The sequence below is a fragment of the Aspergillus foveolatus genome (assembly GCF_047715535.1).
Source record: "Aspergillus foveolatus strain CBS 279.81 unplaced genomic scaffold BDW70scaffold_23, whole genome shotgun sequence".
NCBI lineage: Eukaryota > Fungi > Ascomycota > Eurotiomycetes > Eurotiales > Aspergillaceae > Aspergillus > Aspergillus foveolatus.
Window position 1 is genome coordinate 85,190 of NW_027396087.1, and position 21,974 is coordinate 107,163.

Below are 21,974 nucleotides of genomic sequence, written 5' to 3' on the forward strand. Positions count from 1 at the left end.
TGTGCGAGTTGTATGTGATAAAAGGCTCGTCACAACGCTATCGAAAGAGCCAAAGCTAGAGAAGACTCTTCAACTTCGAGAACCCATTCGCAGTCAGGATCCTATCACTCTGCTCCTTCTGCCAAGCCACTCTTTTTGTAACCTCCTCCCGCCTCGACTTGTTCTCTCTCTTTCCAAGTTGCTGCAAATGCACCTCATCCGGCCCGTCCGCAATCCTCAGCGTCCTCACCATCGCCCACAGATAAGCCAGCGGCGTATCTTGACTCACACCCGCGGCGCCATACACCTGCACAGCACGATCGATAACCGTCAATGCAGTTTGCGGAACCAACACCTTCGCCTGCGCAATCTCCTTAAGCGCAAACTTGGCATTGCCCTGGTCGATCTTGATCGCCGCATTAAGCACAATTAGACGCGCGGCGTCGATTTCGATACGTGACTTGGCGAGCCACTCGAGGATTACCCCATGTGAGGAGAGCGGCTGCCCAAAGGGTTTCTTGCGGTCATCGTTGATACGTGCAATGAGCCAGTCAATTGCGCGCTCGGCGGCGCCAATTGTCCGCATGGCGTGGTGAATACGGCCAGGTCCTAGGCGGCCTTGGATGATTTCGAAGCCGCGGCCTTCGCCGAGAACCATGGCGGATAGCGGAACGCGGACGTTCTTGAAGGTGATGTGCCCGTGGCCATGAGGGGCGTCGTCGTAGCCGTAGACGCTGAGCATGCGGTGGATGGTGATGCCAGGGGTGGATGCAGGTACCAGAAGGACGGACTGCTGCTTGTAGGTGTCTGCGTTGCGGGGATCGGTCTTGCCCATGACGAGGTAGATCTGGCAGCGGGGGTCTCCGGCACCTGAGGACCACCATTTCTATAGGTACACTCTATTAGTTCAGATTCGATAAAGAAGGTTTGGGAGAGTATACCGAGCCATTGAGAACGTATTCATTCCCTTCGCGCCGAATTTCAAGCTGGATATTCGTCGCATCGCTAGAAGCAATATCTGGCTCCGTCATGAGGAACGCAGACCGGATTTTTCCCTCCAGCAGAGGCGTCAACCACTGCGCCTTCTGTTGGTCATTGCCATACTTGGCCAGGACCTCCATGTTACCCGTATCAGGCGCGGCATTGTTCGTAGCCTGCCAAAAGACATCTTAGTACCCCAGAAGTAATTGAGATAGCCCGGCGCAGTCCAGATGCGGGGAAGCCCACCTCACTCGCAACCTTGCTCTTCCCCAGGTACTCCGCCATAAGCCCATACTCAAGATTGCTGAACCCAGCACCCTGCGAGAAGTGGCTTTTAGGGAGGAACATGTTCCATAGACCAATCTTCTTCGCCTTTGTCTTGAGCTCCTCCATGACGGCAGGGTTGGTCTTCCATCGTTGCTCACCGGTGCCGAGCTGCGCGGAAAAAAGAGCTTCGGCGGGGATGCATTCTTTCTCGACGAATTCTTCGACCTGAACTTGTTGGTTAGACTTTTGGTTGTTCAGAGTGGAGGCCGGAGGCCGGGGAAATGGTGCGGGGAAGTACCAGATCCAGGGTCTTCTTGGCCCGGTCGCTGACGAAGGGTTGAGCGATAAGGGGGATTCTAGTCGAGGCAGACATGATAGTGAAATGATAAGGAGGTAAGGATCAAGAGTGTGGAGGAGGAAAGGAGGTGGGGGGCAGGAGGCTAAAAAGCAGCGAAATGGTCAAGCTTGGAGATGGCAGATTGCGGAGAAGCCGAGGTCAATCTCGGCTGCGTTAGCGAACCCTCACCTTTATCATCTTGCTCTACGCTGGATTAAGTTGCAAACTAGGTTGATGACTCATTATTATGCCGAGGAATCAATCGGCACTGTTGACCAAGTCGTTTTCCATCGGAAGCATTGTCAGAAACGCAATCAATAGACTATCGGCCAGAACCCCGATATCAGTAACGAGCCATTAGAATTCATAAACAACCCAACCAAGCCATCCAGGTCCCAGATCTCAGGAAGTAAAACAAGAAACAATTCCAAAAATCAATCCATCCAACCATCCCAGAGTCGTATTATTACAAGACAAGGCAAGAATGACCGAAAATCAACTCCCACGACCTGCGCCAGCCAGACATGTAAACATCAAGAGAGCAAAACCAATCTGAATCAAGGGCTCTTCTCGGTATTCTCGGCCGCGGCGGACGACTGTTGTTCAAAGTTCTTCTTGCCCAGTTTGGCGAAGAGCGATTGGGGTTTTCCGGCGCTGGGAGGCCACTTTGTTAGCATCACACACGGAATAAGGCAGAATAGGGAAGCGAGGAATTATGAAATGGGAAGTCACATATTAACATACTTCTTGAATCGCTTCCCCTTGAGATCGCTCAACTTCTTCGAACAAGGACTCATGATGTCGTCGGATGGAGAGACGTAACTTGCTTGTTGTCTAGAGCTTTGCGTTAGCATCTGATTCTTTCCCCATCGGCCAACATGAGCCAGTCTCGATGTGTCAAATAAACAAAAACGTACTTGTCTTGGTTCTCGATCTTCCCCTGTAGTTTCTGACGGTGGTAGTCCATTAGATCGGTGGTTGATGATGCGGTCTTCAGGTCCTGCTCGTTGGAAACGGCGAGGTGGGTGTTGGGCGAGCGGGCAGTCAGCGGGTTGGAGTTCATGTTGGAGGTCTGTGATTGAGGGTTTCTTTAGCTGTATAATGGAACAAAAAAAACCTTCAGGGTCTTGAGGTCAATGATAGAGACAATGGTAATGGTGGGAGAGTCAACCTGCATTGTTCAAGAAAAACCGAGAGAAGCCCACAATAGATTGTTGTCATGGCAACGCGCTATTTTCGGGAACCCACTTGTCGGACAGTGTTGCATCATGACAGTTACCAGCGATCTGCGCATATGTCATGGTTCAAATCATTCCGTCATGGTCTCATTAGTTACGCTCTAGGTACAATTACTTGTTACTTGTGTATATAGATATTTTACAATCTATCCACAGCCTCACTCTGCCAACGTGTCGTCGCCCCCAGTTTCAAAACCAGAACATTCTGAGTCAGAGTCCAGGTCCTCGTGGCTTTTCTCGCACCCTCCTTCATTTTCTCCGTTCAAATCGGGTGGGCTACTGTTCGATCTGAGCAACGGGGGTGCAACCTCGGCTAGTGACCGAGCTCCCTCCGGGGATGGCGATGTAGTCCCTCGTTCGTCTGGTCCTAGTCTCGAGTCGTCCGAAGTTGGGGTTGGAGGCGCATACATAGTTGGACTGACTGACCCGTCCTGTGAGTCTTGTGAGACCTGTCGACGATGACCGGGGGTGGTACGATAAGATGATGTCGGTCGCGTCGAACCGGGGCTTCCAGGAGGAGACCCAAACCCCAAGATGGGCGAGGAAGGCCGTAGACTGTATGACCGCGAGACCATATTTTGCACGCTGGGAAAGTCAATGTAGCTGCCAACTGCGCCGCGGGTAAAAAGTACAAGACCAAAGCAGAGAAGCACCACGATGCTCTGAATAACAGCCACTCGCTTTTGAAACACTATCTCATCTGCGAGAACTCCGAGCTGAGCACTCAGGGAGTGTATCTCTTGATGGTACTGAATCCTCTGGTGCTCAAATTCCAGCGCTACGCTTCTCCATGCCTGGTCGTATTGCTCACGGAGCTGCTTTAGTTCATTGACCACAGTCACATTCAAGTTTTCCAGAAACGTAGAGGTTTTAGAAAGCTGTCTTTTCTCGACCTTGTTGAATGCATCTCGTAAAATCCGTGACTGCTCTTCAATGTATTGTAATGACAGACTTGAGTTTGTTTCCAGCATTTGAAGGCGCTTGTTGACCGATTTGAAAAAAGATTCTTGTGTTGTTGGGTTTGCGGACGGCGGTTGCGTTGTAGTTCGTATTGACTCAACACCCTGCTCATCTCTAGAGGCAGCAGTAGAACGAGTGTCTGGGTCAAAAGTGGCATTGTGAGAATCTGTTTCTGACGAAGCCGCAACAGAGGCGGCAGTATCCGCAGGATTAGGAGGATTGACACCAGAAGAGCCTGAGGCTTTATAATCTCCAGCTTCAGGAGAAACAGCTTTGGCAGCATTGCCAGCTGAAGGTATAACTGGACTTGATGAAGCTTTGCTAAGCACTGGCTTGTTCCCGTCAGTTGCGGGCGACTCTTCTGAGGTGTCATTGATGCCACACGCTTGAGAATCTACTGAACCAAGCAATGCCAGTTCAACTCCAGTAACAAAATTCGGACATATTTTTTGCGGGCGTATTTCGGCGTTGACAACGTGAAAACTGGGTGCCTCCGGCGGCGGCACTTCAGTCTTCGTGGCATCTTCCGTGACAGTCTCTGTCTCTGAGGCTGGTTCTGCCACACCTCCAGCTAATTCTTCCTCAGCTCTATTCACCTCTCCATCATGCTTGTATTCTTCCAACATTGTCGTCCCGTGAACACGAATTAGACTAAGCGGACAGTAAAACTCGTTTCCATAATGCGTTAGAAACTCGATTCGCAAGTATCGCGCCCAAATGAGCGGGTTCTCAACCGCGAAGGCTTGTATCTCGCGAGTATTCCTCGCTGCATAAATTCCGAGCTCCTTCCATTGCTCTGGCTTCGCAGGATAGCGGTCTGCGACACTGACGCGGAAAGTGTGGAAGATCGAGCTGAAGAACTCGTAGTTGGCGAGAACAACAGTATCCACCAGAATATCATCGCATAGCTCGAGAATCAAAAACTTATTCTGTGCACGACACTCGTTCAGCATATAGCTATCCTTGTTCTCGATCAAGACAGACGACGATCCCTTCGCCTCGGGGTTTGTCTTGAGCACTGTTGCGGCGCAGTCAAAAGACGCGTAGTTGAACCGTTCTTTGCAAGTAGTGCCAGCGTCTTTTGACCGCTCACCTCCTGCATGAGGAACACCCTGCCCAGAAGCCTCGGCCGTGTCACGGCCTGCATCCGGGACTACTTGTGCCCCGCCGCTTCCACGCGAAGGAACATGAGTAACCCAGTCAGTCGCGGTTTTTGCAGCCTCTGACGCATCGGCCCCAAAGCCGCCAAAGTCAAGCTCAATCTCCACATCATCTCCTAGAGAGTCGAGCGCATTGTTTATACCTATAGGCCGTCGACGGTCCTTCTCTGCGGTCCCGGCCCGCCGGTTGCCGCCGATATTCTCCACCGACTGTCCTGCCCTGGCGAGATTTTGTTTTTTCCAGTCTTCAAAAGAGAGAAAGTTCACGTTGTCGAGCGGTGATTCGGTATCCAATTCATGATCCGCCGACGAGGACACTGAAACTGGTTCTACCGTTATCGAGACCGAGACCGAACTTGATCCGCTGGTAGATTTCAGGCTATTATGAGATGCTGGTGTCGGTGTCGTCGTCAGTTCACCGTTCGGCCATCGATCCCATCGCGTTTCAACACAGATGGGCCATTTCAGAGGAGCTGCGGCTTCCCTCCAGTCCCTTGTAAGGCATACGGGTTGTTTCTGAGAGTCACCGCCGGATTTTTGAATATAGGTCAACACGAAAATCGCCGTCGTAAGCCACCGGGGTGCCAGCATTGTCAACGCGAAGCTCGGTTCAGACTGGACTCATTGCGCGAACATAGTCTATGGAGATATAAGAAAACTAGCCTTCTCCGACTGAAAAGATAAGTGGGACTGAGTGTTAGAGTAAGAGTCGGAAGCCCTTATCGGTTTCTGTGGGGTTGACCGTCTGACAACCTTTGTTCTGTAATTGTAGTTTCGCGTCGCGGGTGCCTTTTTGGCCAGGTGGCGATAGCCAAGCTAGGGTACTAGGGACTGAATTCGGAAATATTTCAGCAATATCTAGAACGTAGTCGATGATATACAAGGAGTAGGAATATGATACAAGAAAAGGAGTGGACAACGGTACTTGAGGACAGCAAAGGTGGGCTTAAAAAGAACTAAGATAAGTTCAGATCCTCACCGCTTGATGCTCCGTCCTTTGTAGGATGTAGAGTCTAACAGAGACAAGGCAAATTTGTCCGGTGGCTTATCACTATTGCTCGGAGTAGATACTCCGGAGCCTACTGTCCAGCCGTATTCCGAGCTGATTATATATAATATAGGTATTTCTTACTAATTACAAATACAAAGAATATAAATGCTGTACGAGAGTCACTTTTGAACTATAGAGGTATTCTCCGTGGCTACCCAGTAGAACTAGATTACATCGAAACCAGTCCAACGCCAGGCCAGGACTGTCTCCTGCTGGGTAGAATCAAGAACAAGCTTTTCCCGTAACATTTCTTTCCTTTGAGTAGAGTTGATAATACTGCAAAATCATCGTTCCCGGTCTCCATTCATCAGCCAGCTCGTGATGTTGAAACTGTAATTAACAGAACATGCGTGAGGCGAAAGACGTCAACATATCGATATCCTTGATGAAGAGGAAAATGGTGTCAATCTCAAACAAGGATCGCCTCCCAAAACCACTTTTCGATATTTCGCGCCATTATATTATACAGGAGAGCAAAAGCGAACAGCGCTTGGTGATAGCAAAAGCATGGTCTATGAGAGAAAAGAAACGCGAGATAAGAGTTGACAAACACCAGGTTCTTTGTGCAAAAAAAATTGAATTGTGTAAGGGTGGGAGATATCGAATGTGAGAAGAACCGACTTTGGCTTCGAGCGCATGGAACAGACACAACATGACACGAATGGCTGGGAACGGAGACAAGGCGTGCGATGATATTGCTTATAAATCAGGGTGTAGCCCTTACAAATGCAAATCATGCCAGCCTCCTACGAGGTCAAGGTCCTCATCGATGCTGCCATGATAATCGGACTTGATGTTGACATGTTTCGGACTTTCCAAGGAATCACGTCGCCAATCTCTATTGAGAAATTGACGACGGCGCCGATCTTGAACAGCAAGGCTTTCCTTTTTAGCCCAAGAACCATAATCAAACCCTGAGGAACCCAGACCCCAATCCTTCCGCCATGTCATGTTGTTAGGGAAACGTTTCGACTCGAAAGAATGATCCGCCGGCTTAAAGTTCCGTCTCTTATCACCTAAAGCAGCCCACTTATCCAGACTGGCCTTCTTCGGAGACGCCTTAGTGTTTGAAGGGATGACCTTGGCAACGGCAACAGGCACGCGCTCTGCAGGCTTATTCGACGGCTCGATCGAGCGCGAGGGCTCATTACGGGAATCGAGAACGGAAGTGGAACGAGTATCTTGCAAACATGTTGCCAAGGAACTGTCCGTGTCCACCGATGTGCTCTCGTGGCTCCAGCTACGGGAGTTCTGTTCGCGCCGTTGGTTCAGAGCCGTATCCTCGTATTCAGATTCTTCCTCTTCCCAAAGGTCGCTCCAGCTCTTAGAAATTTGCTCGCTACTCTTGTTCTTTCGCCCAAATACCATTGACAGAGACGGGATAGGCTTGGCTGCCTGGCTAGGCAGAGATCCGGTAATAGTAACAGGATCGGAGGGCGGCGGGTAACGAGGAGCGGCCTTTGTAAGCACTGGCAAAGCAGTAGACCGATACGAGTCTCCGAGAGAAGATTCCAAGACCGAAGCCATGGAGGGAGTATGATGGACCGAGAACCAAGAAGTGCCGGCTGTTTCGGACGGTGGGAAAAGGTCTTCCGAGTAGCTCTCGTTGTCGGGAATGGCGGAGAGCTGTCGAATGGGCTGTGGTGGGCTGGACTGGAGCGCCTTTGCCCAGGGGAAGGAGTCGCCTTGATTGATTTGGGGACTCTGGATGGAGGGAGTCCGAAGGGGTTCGCGATTGGCACTTGCGGGAACCACCTCGCGCTCGTCAGTACAGAATTCATCCAGAGCTTCATCATCCGTAGTAAAGGATACAGCCCGCATGATGGCATCCCGGATGCCGGAGAGAGACCGCTTCTCAGGGTCAAGAGCCATGCTAATCCTCAGAATCTCAAAGGTATCCTGAGACATGTTGGGGAAGATGTCAAAGAGAGACTGTCGGTCTCTAACATAATCGGCAAACAGGATGTCGGACTCGGTTGGCGTAGCAAATGGGTTCCGAGCAAATAAAACATTCAGTAGGCAGATACCGATAGCCCAGATGTCCGCTTTCGCGGGAGAGTATCCGTTGTTAGCAGGATCGTACTGTTCCGGGGCCATGTAGCGGTCACTTCCAACACATGACTCGTAACACCAGGCCTCTCGGGTCGCTAGGCCCAAATCGCCGAGCTTCATGGATCCATCTTGAGTAAGGAAGATGTTCTCCGGCTTAATGTCTCGGTGATAGAGGCCATTAGCATGCATGAATTCCACTGCACTCACAAGTTGGAGCATGAACTCGCGAACATGCTCCGTCTCGAGTGGACCACGGTTCAGTCTGATGGCTTCGTATAGGTCTCCATTCGCACAATACTCCAACACAAGGTAAAGGTGAGTAGCTGTTTCGAAGTGGTGGACAAGATTGACAATATTAGGATGATATGCGAGGCGTTGGTGACAGTCAAGCTCCTCAGACCGGCTATCGCTGGAAGACGGGTTCCACGAATCATTCGAGGATTTCAGCATGCACTTGATGGCAACATCGCGGCCGGTCTTGATGTCGGTTGCAAGAAAGACCATGCCAAACGACCCATGATTGAGAGGGGCCACGGTGCGGAAGCGCCCATCTAGAAGCTGGCCCGGGATGAAACTGTTCTTAAGAGACTCCATGACTGGCAATTGATCGGACAAGACGGTAATCTTCCAGAGATATAACTGTCGATGTCCAAAAGCAGAAGAAAAAATAACTCAACGGCGACGATGAGGAGCAGGGCCAGTAGTTGAGACGGAAAGCTCTATAAGCGCGCTGCGATGCAGGAACTGACGTCTGACAAGACCGATGCGGAACAGAACGAAGTAGAAGGCTGATCGAAGGCAAAGTGCCGGCCTGCAATTCCAAATCGATTTCACCGCCGAGAGAACCAAAAGAAGAGATTGGTAAAACGAAGAAAAAGAAAAAGAAAAGAGATAAAAGGAAGACCGAGTTTCTGATATCAAAGTTTCATATAAATAAGTGCAGGGAAATTCAATCGACAGAAAAGAGACAGAGACGGCGGACAGCGCGGGGCGCAAATGAAGTACCCGACAGGGTTAACGAGGCAAGGAAATTTGTAGAGACCGTTATAGTTTCATTTGTATATCGTCCAGTCGAAAGTGGGAGACCGATATAATGATAAGGGAATCGGCGGCGGAAGGAGTGTAATTGAATCCGAAGGACGACAACGGTGGTAATAACACGGGGTTGATTGAGATGAGATGGAACAAAAACGCTGCGTAATATCGTAACCGGAATATGGGTTGTATAAGAACAAAAACAAAAGACGTCTCGTTATGAATGGCCTTCGAACTCCGGGTTCAAGGTTGGGATTGGTCGTGACTCAGACGATGGAAGCAGCTAGGTGCCAAGTAGTCATAGATTGCCTTCAAATGGAAAGCGGTGGTCTACTAGGCGAATGCTGGAAATGGTATCTGAGGCTCTGGACGGCTGGCAAAGGATCTTCAGAGCCAGGCTAGGCGAGCGAGAAGAGCCAAAGACCAGCTGCCGGCCGAGTAGCGGACAGCGTCAGATGACAGCTAGCAGGCTCAATTTCTTGAATTTATCACGAATCCCACCACTTGACCTGTAGGTTCACAACGTAGAACGGTCTTGGACAGAGATCGACGACAGATTGGCGGTCCTAGAGCTCGTCCGGGATGGTGGACCTCTATGAGTCACGGAAGGCGTTCGAAGATCTGAGATAACGACACGTTCCGGCGGCAATGAGAAGCTAGGTAGTGGAGGACCGGCAGTACACACGATTTGAAGAGCAGACCTAGAATCTGATCTAAATATCGGCGTTGGATAGTACTATGGCTCCGCGGCAAGGGTGATGATATGGCGAGGGTGAGATAGCGGCAGTTGTAGGTGATGAGAGGTACGACGATGCGATCGCGAAGGGGAGATGAGGAAGGAACGAGGCGAAGGAAGATAGATAGAAGTCTGAAGGAGGATGGAAGGAAAGCGGAATGGAGGAGAGGATGACGGGTGAGGAGTTAGGAAGAGTCGGAAGTTGTAGGTTGCAGGGGGAGGTAAGAGCGATTGAGATACACGTATGAAGGCAGATGGATAAGGAGGTACTCGGACTGGGGATGATAAGTGAGTGGTGGGTGGATGATAGGCGGATGCGCTGAGGGGCGAAAGAAGCAGAAGGAAGAACGGCAGCACTGCAGCTACTAGCAGTACCGTTATTTACAGGCTCACTCATGATGTAGGTGACAAATACGGGTATGGTACGGTTACCACTACGTGTGCTTACTCCACCAGTGCGCCTGTTTTCATTGGCCTACGTAGTGGGCTATCACTGCATTCGGTCACTGCCCCACACCCCCAGGCCCCTGAGCCTTCAGGTTGGTCTCCTTGGATGATGATGACTGTTGGTAGCCTGTATGGATGGAAGACGGAAGAATCCACCGGGCGCCTCCATCATCACCGTCATCAGACTCATCCCCAAGAAACACGGTTGCTGGATCATCTCATTAATGGCTCGTGATCGATTTCAACTCTGGCTCAGGAGGGGACAAAGACAGATTGTTGTCTGCTTTGTAATTTAGATTCCATTTAGATTCCCAAAACAGGCTGCAAGTATGTTTCAGAGCCATTGCGGGCATGACGACTCCTGAATTCGTGATCGACCATATGGACGGATCGAAGGGGCGGGTGCGGAGAAGATTGTCAATTGAGAGCAAGACAGTTTCAGGTCCAAGCAGCGTTTGGATTTTATTGATAGCGTGGGCTAGCAACGTAGCAGTGGTTTCTACAGTCCCTTTGCTCGATAATCTGATACAAGGCACAAGACCATAAGGCAGTTATCTATGAGTAGCGACCAGCATTAGACAGGGATCTCAGCCCGAGGGCTGTCCCCAGGATCCGAACTAACGTCAAGCTGCTGCAGGTCCGGATAGGCTCCATCAATCAAGGCCAGACACCTTACGCTCTTGGATGCGAGTCCGTTTCCCGACCCTCCAACTTGCTTGACGAACTCCACCTGGTGAAACCGGATCACGGTGGTCGATGGCTCGATCTCGGTGCCTGGGAAGAGCAAGAATGCCATCACCTCGGCCGATGGCGCAGTAGCCACTAAGCCTCTTTGGGAATACAGCACAGGCGCCAGAGTGGGCCTGTGGCTGCAAACCAATCGTCGCTCAGTAATGCCAGTGAACGCGGTTCTAATTGCGTCCATGTCTCGAATTGTCTGGGGTGTTCTGGCTCTCGCTCTAAAGGCCTCTCAAGGGTCTGTCCATGGATTCCCTTATCTAACTAGACATTGCTGTCCAGCCGCCAGCGCTTGCCATCCGGCAGCAACAGCAGCACCCAAGATCCAGATGAGGATGATATTATGATGGTGATGATGATGATGATGATGATGATGATGATGATGAAGATGCTGATGCGGTTACTGACTCGTGCTGGCTCAACTGCGGAGATTTGAGTCTGGACTTGCTGGCCTTGAGCGGCACACCTGTGGCTGGGTGGATGTTCTGAACCAGTGAATAATGTGCAGAGCATACTTGGGCATACAGAGCGCCTGCGGTGGCCAGTTGGCGGTGAGACCGTATGCCACTGACCGCCGTGTTGTGTGCTTGTAAGGTTCATGCTTGCAGTCTTGCAGCCAACAGCGTGTCTCAACCTCTGCCGTCTTCCAAGAAGAGACTGTCGTTCTGGGACTGGTGCAGGTTGCAGAAATTTTCTCAATTTTTCTACGTACATACGGAGTAGTTTCGAAGAGGAACTACATCGTGTGATGCCACCTGGCGAAGACACCACTCCACACCATATTCACGGACAAACCTCTTCTAGAGCTATAATCAACAATTATTCGTTGTTGATCTTTTGTTCCGTGTCGGGTTAATATTGGTTGTCGGGGCTATTTTCTTCAGCCTAGTCACCAAAGAGGACAGAAAGAGGACAGACTATCAGATCAAGAGAGCGCAGCATAGCAGCGTGGTTGCTACCCCGCACGATCATCGCTACACAAGGCTTGGAATGATGTGAAGATATTCCCCGGATTAGGGCCACATGATGCCTTGTCAAGCATCCAATTTTTGGGGTCGGAACCTTCTTTCTCTGCCCTTTGGAATCTGAGTTCCTGTGGAATCGAGGCTTTGAATTTGGCTTTTTCCCCAGACTCCAGAATTCCCATATTGGGAATGTAAAGTGGAAGTGGAATTCAGTGAGGGTCTCAAAAACAGATCGATCAATTCGATCTCGAAAATCCCGCGCAACGCATGTGCTCGTCTTTCCTTCCTTTACCAGAGTGCTTTATCAGAGTATGGGGTGCGTCAGGTTATGTGTTCTGTACGCCGAATGCTGGATTCTCCTGGCTAAATTTCGGAAGGCAGCTGCAATACAGAGGCCCGTTGCCATTTCCCTCTGCGACCGGGCTTTGCAGAATTGGTGTCCTCTTCTCCCCAGCAACAAGCGACGAGTGGCCTGTCATTCAATAATGTTGGGAATTGGGATTGGGAATTTGCCACCAGCCACCGGCATCGCTCCCGCTGGTCAGGCAAAGAGCTGCCAGCTGCCGGCATTCCTTAGCGAGGTTCTCCGCAAGGCTTGTTGACTTGACAACAGTCAAGTGTTCTTATCGTTTGTTATTATTATCAACACTCGGGCCTCTCCGCTGAGATCACGATGAACACATCCTTCATCCCTTCTGCAGTCCATTCTTTAACAATGATCAATAGTCTATTTTCAAAAAGAGGAATGCGATCTTTGCCGAGGTTCCCGAAGCGCGATTGAGGGTCACGAGCTAGACCATACTTGCAAAGGCAGTGGCTGCGAATTCGCCACTCTGAGTCTACCGACTACAAAGTATGCATCTAGATAATCAAAACAAAAACTAAGCATACGGTCGTCGTATGCCGATGCCGGCTCAGTTCTACCCGTCCCGGCATTGCTGTACAGCGTACACAAATGACATGACCTGACACAACCCCGCCCACGTCGTCAGCATCACACCATCCCTACTCACCTACTCAGCTCACGAGAAGTAGCTTACGGGAAGGTTTTGAGTTCTTTACTGATTGGTGCGTTCCTTCTGTTCTGTGCAGATCGCGGGCTCTGGAAGGAAGGATTACTCCTACACGGAGTATCCATACGTGGTAATTGGATAACAAGAGTATACCGACGCAGGAAGGAACTCCGAGGTGCGCAACGTTTGACGTTCCTGTATCTACTCTTGAGAATGCAGAGCACATGTCCCACGCATCATGCATCTAGGTGAAGAATATTGGAGACTCTGGTAAGTATCAGATTGATAGAGCTCAGAAGCCAGAATACCCCGAATGTAGCACAATCGATCTTCTATCGATTTCGACCACATTCTACTTGAATTGAGTTCTGCTAGGGAATTAGTACCTTGGCTAGACATTATGTACAATACGGGAGGTAGGGATGGTCGAGTGTGCAAGGGTGCTGGTGAGCAAGGGGGAGGGGGGCAATAGGTAATGACGGTATAAACCAGGAGTCAGAACAGTATACACTTTCATCTTAGATAGTTGAACAGTCGGGTGATATTTCGTAGCTAACTAGACAAGGGATGGACACGGTTTGTTAGAGGCTCCATTCGTCGACATTGTCAGTTGCAGTTATGAAAGGCTTGTCGATTTGTTTGATCGCGTGGTCACCGCATAGGATACTAAATGCCAGCAATTAGCCTTGGCCAGATCAAACCTGCTCCAGGAAACAGAAGGTACTTACCAAGCTTCCGCTATCAACCCGTCCAGTTCCTTCACAATTTCCTCACGCTGGGACGAGGTGAGTGCACCTTCATTCAGCTGAGACTGTAGATCTCGGATATACTTCTTCTTCCCTCCGGCGCCCTCGAGCACCTCGCGACCCAGGCAATCGCTGTGAAACGCGTGCTGACATGGGAAAACGAAGAACTGCCGGCTAAGTACTGGAAGCGAGCAAGTCCAGCACTTCTCGCCAGGCTCAACAATTGCGTACCGTGTGTCGAGGGCGGCGATTTCCGACCGGATCTGGCGCGCGGTTTGGGCCGAGCTGTCCATCTCCTGTCGGAGCGCATCAATGTGCCGGGAGTAGTCCTCTAGGGCACTGCAGATTTCATCTTTGAAGTCGTCAATGACAACGAAGTCCGGGAAGAATGGGATGAGATCCTCAATCCGGAGCAGCTCGCATCTACGAAGAAACTCGATAGCGTCTTTGATGCCTGTGTCTGATTGCCGGATTCTTTTCTCCGCAACCAAGAGCCAAAGCTTCTTCCGTAGCTTATTGTTTCCTTCTGGTCGGTCAGCAATGATGGCCGCTAGCTCAATGTCATCGTGCTGCAAAGCCAGCTCAACAGCCTGAAGGTACTGTCCCATAGCGCTGTAAATATGGATACATGACTGAAACCGCTGGTGTTGTATGCAAAGGCGAAGCGCAAAGTCGGCATCATATGGAGGCGGGGATGATGGCTGCGACTGAAGGTATGTAAGAAGTCCAGCTTCAGAGGACGAGCGGCTTGAAGCATGAATTGATATGAGCGTGTTATGCACTGCAGCCGTGGGTCTAGGGTGGTTGACGATGATAAAGTTGAGATAACGCACCGCTTGGTTTTGGCTCAGCGGCACGCTCACGGTGCTGTTATAATTGAGCAACGCGGGTATGAGCTTTTCGGGCTCCAGGTTAGTCTGCCGCATCAAGATGTTGATTAACCCGGTCGCTGCGTGAGTCATCAAGACGCTGCTGTGCTTGTAGAACACTTCAGGGTCACTCTGCCTCTGCAGCACATTGAGTGCTTCGGACCAGTTTTCCCGTTGGATCCAGTACGACAGAACGTAGTTGTGATCGTTTACCACAGTGGCAAAGAACAGCAATTCCTTCTCACGTCCATGACTGCTGATAATGTCGTATGCTGTCTTCTGATCCAGGTCAGACTTGTATTTGGTCACAAACTCTTGAAACTCATTTCGAACGGTCTGAAGTTCGTGCTCGATCTCTTCAGTGCTTGATCCCTCGGCAAGTTCCGCTTTCGTCGTGATATTGTCGTCAAGGGTATTCAGCTTGGTCATAAAGACTTCTATAAGCCAACTCGCGACCATGGTCCTTTGCATCGAGGAGGACTTTTTGTATACCGAAAGCTGCGAAAGCAAGTACTTTCGTAGGGCGTCGTGCTGGCCACGCTTGATGAGTGTTAGACACACATCTTCAAATGCTTTACTGCTCTTGCCCCAAACTCCGGCGGCTTCTAGATAGCGACCTTTGCTGGCGAGGAAATCGCCGGAAGCAGTAAAAACAGCATCTTTCTGGGAGCTGGTACGGGCATATCGAAGAGCCTCCTCAAACTTTTGCTTGCGTAAAAGGATTTTCCACACATCTCGGTCCTCATCCTGGACACATATCTCAAAAATGTCCTGACTGGTAAAAAGCCAGTAAGTGCCTTTCATCGCGTCTGTCACAAGACCCAGAGCAGCCTGGCCTGGCTCCAGGACCTCTTGATCAAATACAATCTCATCGTTCATGCGATTGACAGCAAGCACTCGCCCTTCTGCCAGGACTAGTATGTGCCATTCTGATAACGTCATGGCGGTTAGTGGATTCTGAATCAGCTTCTTGCCTCCTCTTGCGGATTCGGTTGCCGGGAAAACAGACCGCGGAAGCATACTTGAGCTCTCGAAGGGCTTGTGCAACATGTCTAATGAGTATGGAAGCTGTCCATGATATACACCTTCAGAACTAAGCCATGCAAACTCTTTGTCAGGATGACCATCTAGATGATGAGCATCCGAGCTAGATGGCGAAACAACCAAATTTGACGGCGCGGAGCTAGACGGCTGTCCAATCTCGTGGATAACGGGAGTTTCTCGTGAAAGCAGGTCGGCGTATATAGGACCCGCACCTTCTTTACCGGATCTACCGGTTCGCCCCAAGAAACACGATAGTTTGCCATGCGTAGCCACCAATACCCGTCTCTGCTCTGCTTTTGTTGGCACCGTCTCCGCCCATATACCTGTCACTGGAGACCCATCCGATGTTCTGTATATCGAGCTGGCATATCTCTCCTCGCGGCGGTAGAACTCAGTAGATGGCTCAATATACGTTTCCCAGACCTGGCCATCAGTCGTGCCTAATAATATCTCTCGAGTAGATGCTGTCGGAAGGGAGGGACTCCATGCGACACTCTCGATGAGAAGTCCTTTGAGTCGCGATAAAGGCTTTGGCTGTCTTGACTGCGTGTGGAGGTAGTAGTTCTCACCCAGGGTCGTGGTGATTATTAGATGGGAAGCGGAAGGGTCTAAGAACATCCGACGTATAACACCCGTTTCTGAGGATTTCTTCGGAAGATCAACATCTTTTACACAGCAGTCAGCTTCGGGGCAGTCCCTTGAACCGAGGTCATGTTGCTGAGGGGTCCAAACCGTCAATATGCTCAGGGTTGTTCAAGTCGATCCGCAAAATGCGCCCAGTTGATAGCGCCAGGATAAGTACGTTGTCGGCTACCTGCGCGGCCACAAAGTCGGCGGCGAGAGGGAACTGAAGCTGGACATGCCTGACGTCGAACATAGGAAGCGGATCTGGTTCAATCAGGCTGCTGTGAGCGGCATATCCGCTGGAGGTATCCAGCGCCATGGTGCGCCAGTCGCTTTCGAATAGCCTATATCATACCGAATATACAAGATGACCGGGTAACAGCATTGACAGCCAAGTATGCGAAGCTCGGCCGTGATGATGTCGAGAGGTACCTGATGGAAGCTCCGCCTGCGGAGAAGTCGATTGGCTAGACTAGCTGTTGTGGCCTAGGGCAAACAATAAGGCAGCACTGCTTTAACGTAATTCACGAGTCGTCCAACCACCACAGGAGTCGACTCGTCCTACTCAAATACTATGCCAATAAATTATAAGAATATATATTATTCTGTTCCATCTAACAAGCAAGGCCTGATAAGCAAGAAGGAAGAATCTGGCTTGTAATATAGCTTTCAGAAGGAGTAATCTGTTATATCCTCTCAGTTTCGAGGTTTCTTTCTTAAGACCTCAACCGATTATATATAAGCAAATCTATGTTATATCACTGGGGAATTACATGGAACTCCTAATCATGATTTTTTTTCCCGGTCGGGCATGGATTAAGCTGTTTCTAGTGACGCGAAATACTAGCTTGGTATTCTGTACAGCCATGGCATGTGTAGGTGTGTTGCATAAATCAATACCATACTAGCCGTGGCCTTTCGGAAGATTTATGTATTGCAGATGCGGAACTGTAGATGCATAGGTCTGCATGTGAAAAATAACGTCGGAAGAACAAACCATGATTAAGTATGTATCTTTTGAGTGCTAAAAAGACGACGCACGTAAACCCAGCGCCTGCGAATGCTCACATAACAAGACACTCCCGCTCGAGCTTGCGCCCTCTTCGTTCCCTTGACTTCTCCTTTCCCTTATCTTTCTGCTTGTCAGAGAACCTTGACCGTCTAGGGCTTTTTTCCCTAGCATCAGTCTTATGGCCGTCAATGGTGAGTCCCGGGGAATCATTATTATTCGTCTCATCATAATCATCGTCGATGGCGAAGGAATCACTGCCTAACTTATCCCTGCTGAGGCGGCCCGCAAAACGTGAAAACGTGGCGCTGATCCTGTTTTCACTGACCTGGCTTCCTGCGCGGCTCCCCGGATTTGACCTTGTGGCTCTAGAGCCGCGTCTAGAGAATGGAAATGTACCCTTGTTTTCATCGTCGTCTCTTGGGACCAACCTTGGCGAGGTCGAAGGGGCCGAGTGCAACCCTATATCTGCAATGGTGCCTCGATTGTCCGTAGACCCCTCAGCAGTCCCAGGCGCGGCGTTCAGGTCTTCCGCAACTGTGATCTCAAGGCTTGGGCGGCCAGACTTGTAACCCGCACTGAGACGGTTGGCCTGCAACCTAGGAGAGTCGTTTGATGTTTCCTGATCCTGATTATCGATAGATCCCACAGAAGATGTGGAAGTTGCGCTAATGGGGAAACTGGCTGCCGCTGCGTCCTCGTCGATCGGCAGAATCTGATAAAAAAGTAGGTACGGCGATTCAGTCTTCAGGGCGTGCTCGATGTCTACAAGCGTCACCCTCTCCTTAGCCAGATCATCAAACCGCATCCAATACCTTGGAGTATCCGGGTTGGACTGTTCTGAGCCATGAGAACTTGAGGGAGGCGCCCCAACACTCGTGCCCCGGACAATCGCTATGTAATGCCCGGAATCGACGGAGTTGCCTCTATGACAGACTAAAGCCTGCAAGGACAACTTGAAGTTTACCCGAATAGGACCATCCTCCATGTTATCATCCTGTATGAAGTGTGGTAGCCCAATTTCTGTTGGGATATCAACAAACGTGTCACGTCTGATGGCTTTGCCGTTCGGAAGCATAGAGTACCGTTTCAAGCACAGGCCTAAAATTGGTCGCTTCGAGGAGAAATGAGCCGCGACTTGAGAGTCATTTTTTGGAGAGTTATCTGTATACCATGCTATAGACTATGTTAGCACGCTGTTCCGACAAAGTCTGTGGTAGGAATCCTCACGAATCAAGCTGAAAAACTGCCATGCGGGCATCATGACCTCTTTTCTATAGGAACCGTGGCGGTGCTTGGTGTTATCATCGCCATCCGAGTCGGGAACGAACTTTGGTTGGATAATGCTGCTCCTCCGATATCGAGATCTGTCCGCCAGAGGGGCCTCTGTCGTCGTTATGACTGGAGGCGCCGTAGGCGACAATGTTGTTGGAGAGGAAGATGTCGGTGTACTAATCTCTATTGCCTCGACATGCGCACTAGTGCCCTTGGAAAGCGAATCCGCTGACTTGGTTGACTTGACGGTATTTTGGCGCTCTAGGTATCGTTTTACTTCAATCTTGTTATTGAAGTATGCCTCCAAGCATTCCTCCAGAGTCACTGTCTTGCCGTCGGCGGGTTCAGGTATAGCAACCTCCAATAACCTCTCGTTGACGAACCTGTGGTCATCATTCACGTCTTCTTTGCCCGTATGGTAAATGTCCATTTTGAGTGTAAGGAGCGGCAACTCTAATTTCTCCGTGATGAACGTGAATGCCTCGGATGCATCTTGCTGATGAAGATTAGCAGCATCTTCCCATCCGCATTCGGCAAGTGCTTCCTGTAGATGTTTCGTCTTTGAACAGATCAACAGATTAGTCTATGTCCTTTGACAGGGGCCAAGCATGCAAAGTTGTCACATACAATATCCGTCGTTATGAGCTTTCCTGATCGTAGCATGTTGACCCAGAGTCTCAAGAGCACTGACAATTTTCCACGAGGCTCATCGCTAAAATTCTTGTATAGTATGCCTTCAAAGCAGTCCAGCCGAGCAAACATGGCGAAAAGTAGCGCATCAAGATAACATGTAACACCGTTACGGTTCTCTGCGCCTAGCAATTTCGTGCTTGGTGAATATCCTTTGACTATCCCTTCAATCGAGTCTTCAAGGAGCAGGAGGAGCTCAAAAGATGCGTCCACATCACCCTGTGTGTATTGCAGCGCATAAGCGAGATGCTGTTCGTTCAGTCCAGTAATGCCAAGATGTGAAACTCGTCGCTCTAAAGTCTTAATCTGCTTCATATAAGCGAGGCTCGCGCTGAGAACCAAGTACAACACGCCGCGCGAGAAGATGAATAAGATAGTACCCACCTTCTTCTGTTGTTCTGTAGAGTCGCTACTCGTAGTCTCTGATGTGAAGAAACCGCGCAGGACAGGGCGGGCGACATCGGACGACTGTAGATAAACGCATGATTAGCATGGGCACTGCGCATCACCCCCGTTTTACTGCTATCGTACCTCATCCTTTTCGTGCTTCGAATATCGGTTGTTCCGCTCGCGTCTAGTTAGAAATCTGTGTATCCCGCTCATCTTCAAGGAGGACTTGTGGGTACGATATTGAATGGGTTGGGGGATTTGAGGTCAAGGAGGGAACGAGTCGACATTAGGAAGGTTGTGTGTTGTAGACCTTGAACAGGCCACCTGATTCTAGTTGAGTATGTAGCAGAGCTCTCATTCAATAGTAGGAGAATGTATCAGGTGAGGGAATCTTCTGGTAAATTGGCCCAGCGTTGGCAAAGAACCTCCGTGCGGTAGGCACCAGCTGAGCTAGGCAAGTGACATCACAGAGCAATAAGATGAGGGGGGCAAGGAGTTTATGGAGAGGAGGCGAGAGAAGCAAGAAGGGTCTATGGACTTAGGATGATAGACATAGATCGATCGACCTCTGCCCCACTAAAAAGCAGTCTGCTAAAAGGGATCTCGCAGCTCAAAGCCTGTTCAGTGTTGACTGCACTAATACGGAGTAGTTCTGCTGGCAAACCAAATAAATGGCGGGGAATCGGGATGCGGGCCGATTATGTGCCTGACCCTTTAGGCGTTAGCCAAAATATGCCAGATTTGCCAGGCTGGTAATTTCACGTGACGGTTCCGAAATTATGCTGGCCGCCGGAACATTTTCTGACCTAACGTTGTTGACGAGTTCGCGGCGACAACCATAACTCGTTAATATCAATGGGTGCTAGTGAGTCGTCAAGATACCTGGCAAGATCATTGCCGCGGGCCATTGTCCCCACTGCCCGCCCTCAGAGTTTCTGCTGGAGGCGCCATGCTTCTGACCAAGCGTCCGCCAAACCGTCCGCACTCGGTGACCTTGAGTCGGACGGGCTGCTGAAGGGCACACCTCCGCCGGTAGAAGCTGCGAAGCCTTTTGACCCCGTTGCACGGGCCCGAGCACGAAGAACTCAGCTCCCACGAAGTCGGTAAGTCGTTCACTGAGGGACCTGCAAATCATCCCCGATTCTTGCGGAAGATTCTCATTTCTTCGTCTAGGTATCAATTCCGTTCGCCAAAATATGATCGCGGTCCGTTGCATCCTCACAGGCCTCCGCCCCCATCTGATCCATCTTCTCGCCTCTTCGTGCCTGGCCCTTTTTCTCTCACAAGAGTAGAGCAGACCCACGAGTCGACCATCGCTTCCGATATCATGACTCTTTGCTATGTCCACAACCCGCCCGGCTTCAAGCCTCCGCCAAAGGCTCCCCGTCTTCGCTCTTGGGATGATAGCTCTCCGTACCACAAAAATCGATCTCTCCGCGGTCCCCGTGGCGGCGACGTTCTGCGACTCCTCCGCAAGCCAATAACCTTCAACAACATCCCCAAGCTTGAACGAATTACGATCCACAGTTACGTGAAGAATGCCGCGAAGGAGAACTCCGGGTGGCTTCACGTAGCGGGTATGGCGCTGCAAGCCATATCGAATGTCAAGGTGGAGACATACAAGTCCAAGACCAGCGTTGCCAAATGGTACATCTCTCCGGGTAGAGATACCGTGGCCGCCAAGGCCGAGCTTTACGGAGAGAACATGGAGCACTTCTTCGGAAAGTTGGTCGACATTGTGATGCCTCGTCTCAAAGATTGGCCCGGTGTCAAAGGTACCAGTGGTGACAGCAGTGGAAACATCACTTTCGGTTTAGAGCCTGAGCAGGTCGCTTTGTTCCCCGAGATTGAGGTCAACTACGATATGTATGACTCCTATTCTCTGTCTTACTGCTAAAAAAACCAATCGAATAACTCCAGTACTAACTCGAATCTGTGCATAGGTACCCACCCAAGATGATTCCTGGTTGCCACATTACACTTCACACAACTGCGAGGACTGACAAGGATGCCCGATTACTCCTAAGTGCCCTGGGAGTTCCGTTCTATGGCAAGCTCATTGACTAGTCAGCGTTTTATTCAACTTGAGCATGCATTCTACATTACCACCTTCCAGTCATCACTTCACCCTCCTTATCTTGAACTGGCGTATAACGCATACTGCGATACCAGCTTGAAGACGTGTATACTACTCCTGTTTTAGTATCTTCATTACACATGTTCCCTATTATTTTTTGTACGCAATATTGGATTGGTCGTCTTGTCAAGTGATTGAATCATAAATCAGAAATGCAAGCTTCGGGCAAGGAATTGAGTAAGGTGAAGGAGACCTACAACTACGAGAAGCTCCAGTTACGGTTAAAGTAAA

General features: G+C 50.2%; 5 protein-coding genes across 5 annotated transcripts; 1 reads left to right on the plus strand and 4 right to left on the minus strand.

Annotated features, from left to right (window-relative positions):
* Positions 1 to 55: 55 nt before the first annotated feature.
* Positions 56 to 5,513, minus strand: BDW70DRAFT_150156 (uncharacterized protein; the record flags this gene model as incomplete). Its single annotated transcript, XM_073739111.1, has 7 exons — positions 56 to 865; positions 921 to 1,133; positions 1,207 to 1,537; positions 2,309 to 2,398; positions 2,482 to 2,652; positions 2,965 to 3,174; positions 3,211 to 5,513. The coding sequence occupies 7 exons, from the start codon at positions 5,511 to 5,513 to the stop codon at positions 56 to 58; spliced, it is 4,128 nt and encodes a 1,375-aa protein (XP_073596083.1).
* Positions 5,514 to 6,638: 1,125 nt separating this feature from the next.
* BDW70DRAFT_49641 (putative serine/threonine protein kinase) lies at positions 6,639 to 8,949 on the minus strand. The gene has a single exon (XM_073744143.1). The coding sequence runs from the start codon at positions 8,617 to 8,619 to the stop codon at positions 6,694 to 6,696; it is 1,926 nt and encodes a 641-aa protein (XP_073596084.1). The 5' UTR covers positions 8,620 to 8,949; the 3' UTR covers positions 6,639 to 6,693.
* A 4,422-nt stretch (positions 8,950 to 13,371) lies between these two features.
* Positions 13,372 to 16,880, minus strand: BDW70DRAFT_49667 (vacuolar protein sorting protein DigA). Its single transcript, XM_073744144.1, has 2 exons — positions 13,688 to 16,880; positions 13,372 to 13,625 (listed from the first exon to the last, which is right to left on the minus strand). Exons 1-2 carry the CDS (start codon positions 16,234 to 16,236, stop codon positions 13,541 to 13,543), a joined length of 2,634 nt encoding a protein of 877 aa, XP_073596085.1. The 5' UTR covers positions 16,237 to 16,880; the 3' UTR covers positions 13,372 to 13,540.
* A 53-nt stretch (positions 16,881 to 16,933) lies between these two features.
* Positions 16,934 to 20,224, minus strand: BDW70DRAFT_136034 (ubiquitin C-terminal hydrolase family protein). The gene is made up of 5 exons (XM_073736792.1): positions 19,748 to 20,224; positions 19,601 to 19,684; positions 19,154 to 19,522; positions 18,482 to 19,085; positions 16,934 to 18,427 (listed from the first exon to the last, which is right to left on the minus strand). Exons 1-5 carry the CDS (start codon positions 19,817 to 19,819, stop codon positions 17,307 to 17,309), a joined length of 2,250 nt encoding a protein of 749 aa, XP_073596086.1. The 5' UTR covers positions 19,820 to 20,224; the 3' UTR covers positions 16,934 to 17,306.
* A 207-nt stretch (positions 20,225 to 20,431) lies between these two features.
* On the plus strand, positions 20,432 to 21,931 carry BDW70DRAFT_136035 (mitochondrial 54S ribosomal protein uL5m). Its single transcript, XM_073736793.1, has 3 exons — positions 20,432 to 20,709; positions 20,780 to 21,472; positions 21,550 to 21,931. Exons 1-3 carry the CDS (start codon positions 20,462 to 20,464, stop codon positions 21,671 to 21,673), a joined length of 1,065 nt encoding a protein of 354 aa, XP_073596087.1. The 5' UTR covers positions 20,432 to 20,461; the 3' UTR covers positions 21,674 to 21,931.
* The last annotated feature ends 43 nt before the right edge of the window (positions 21,932 to 21,974 follow it).

Bases quoted from the DNA above. Each gene is read 5' to 3' on its own strand.
- BDW70DRAFT_49641 (XM_073744143.1), bottom strand. From the start codon at position 8,619: ATGGAGTCTCTTAAGAACAGTTTCATCCCGGGCCAGCTTCTAGATGGG.
- BDW70DRAFT_49667 (XM_073744144.1), bottom strand. From the start codon at position 16,236: ATGTTCTTAGACCCTTCCGCTTCCCATCTAATAATCACCACGACCCTG. The intron at 13,626-13,687 runs GTAAGTACCTTC...GCTGGCATTTAG, and splicing joins GGGTTGATAGCGGAAGCTTG to TATCCTATGCGGTGACCACG.
- BDW70DRAFT_136034 (XM_073736792.1), bottom strand. From the start codon at position 19,819: ATGAGCGGGATACACAGATTTCTAACTAGACGCGAGCGGAACAACCGA. The intron at 19,086-19,153 runs GTATGTGACAAC...ATCTGTTCAAAG, and splicing joins AGCTCATAACGACGGATATT to ACGAAACATCTACAGGAAGC. The intron at 18,428-18,481 runs GTGAGGATTCCT...CATAGTCTATAG, and splicing joins GCAGTTTTTCAGCTTGATTC to CATGGTATACAGATAACTCT.
- BDW70DRAFT_136035 (XM_073736793.1), top strand. From the start codon at position 20,462: ATGGGTGCTAGTGAGTCGTCAAGATACCTGGCAAGATCATTGCCGCGG. The intron at 20,710-20,779 runs GTAAGTCGTTCA...TTCTTCGTCTAG, and splicing joins ACTCAGCTCCCACGAAGTCG to GTATCAATTCCGTTCGCCAA. The intron at 21,473-21,549 runs GTATGACTCCTA...ATCTGTGCATAG, and splicing joins ATTGAGGTCAACTACGATAT to GTACCCACCCAAGATGATTC.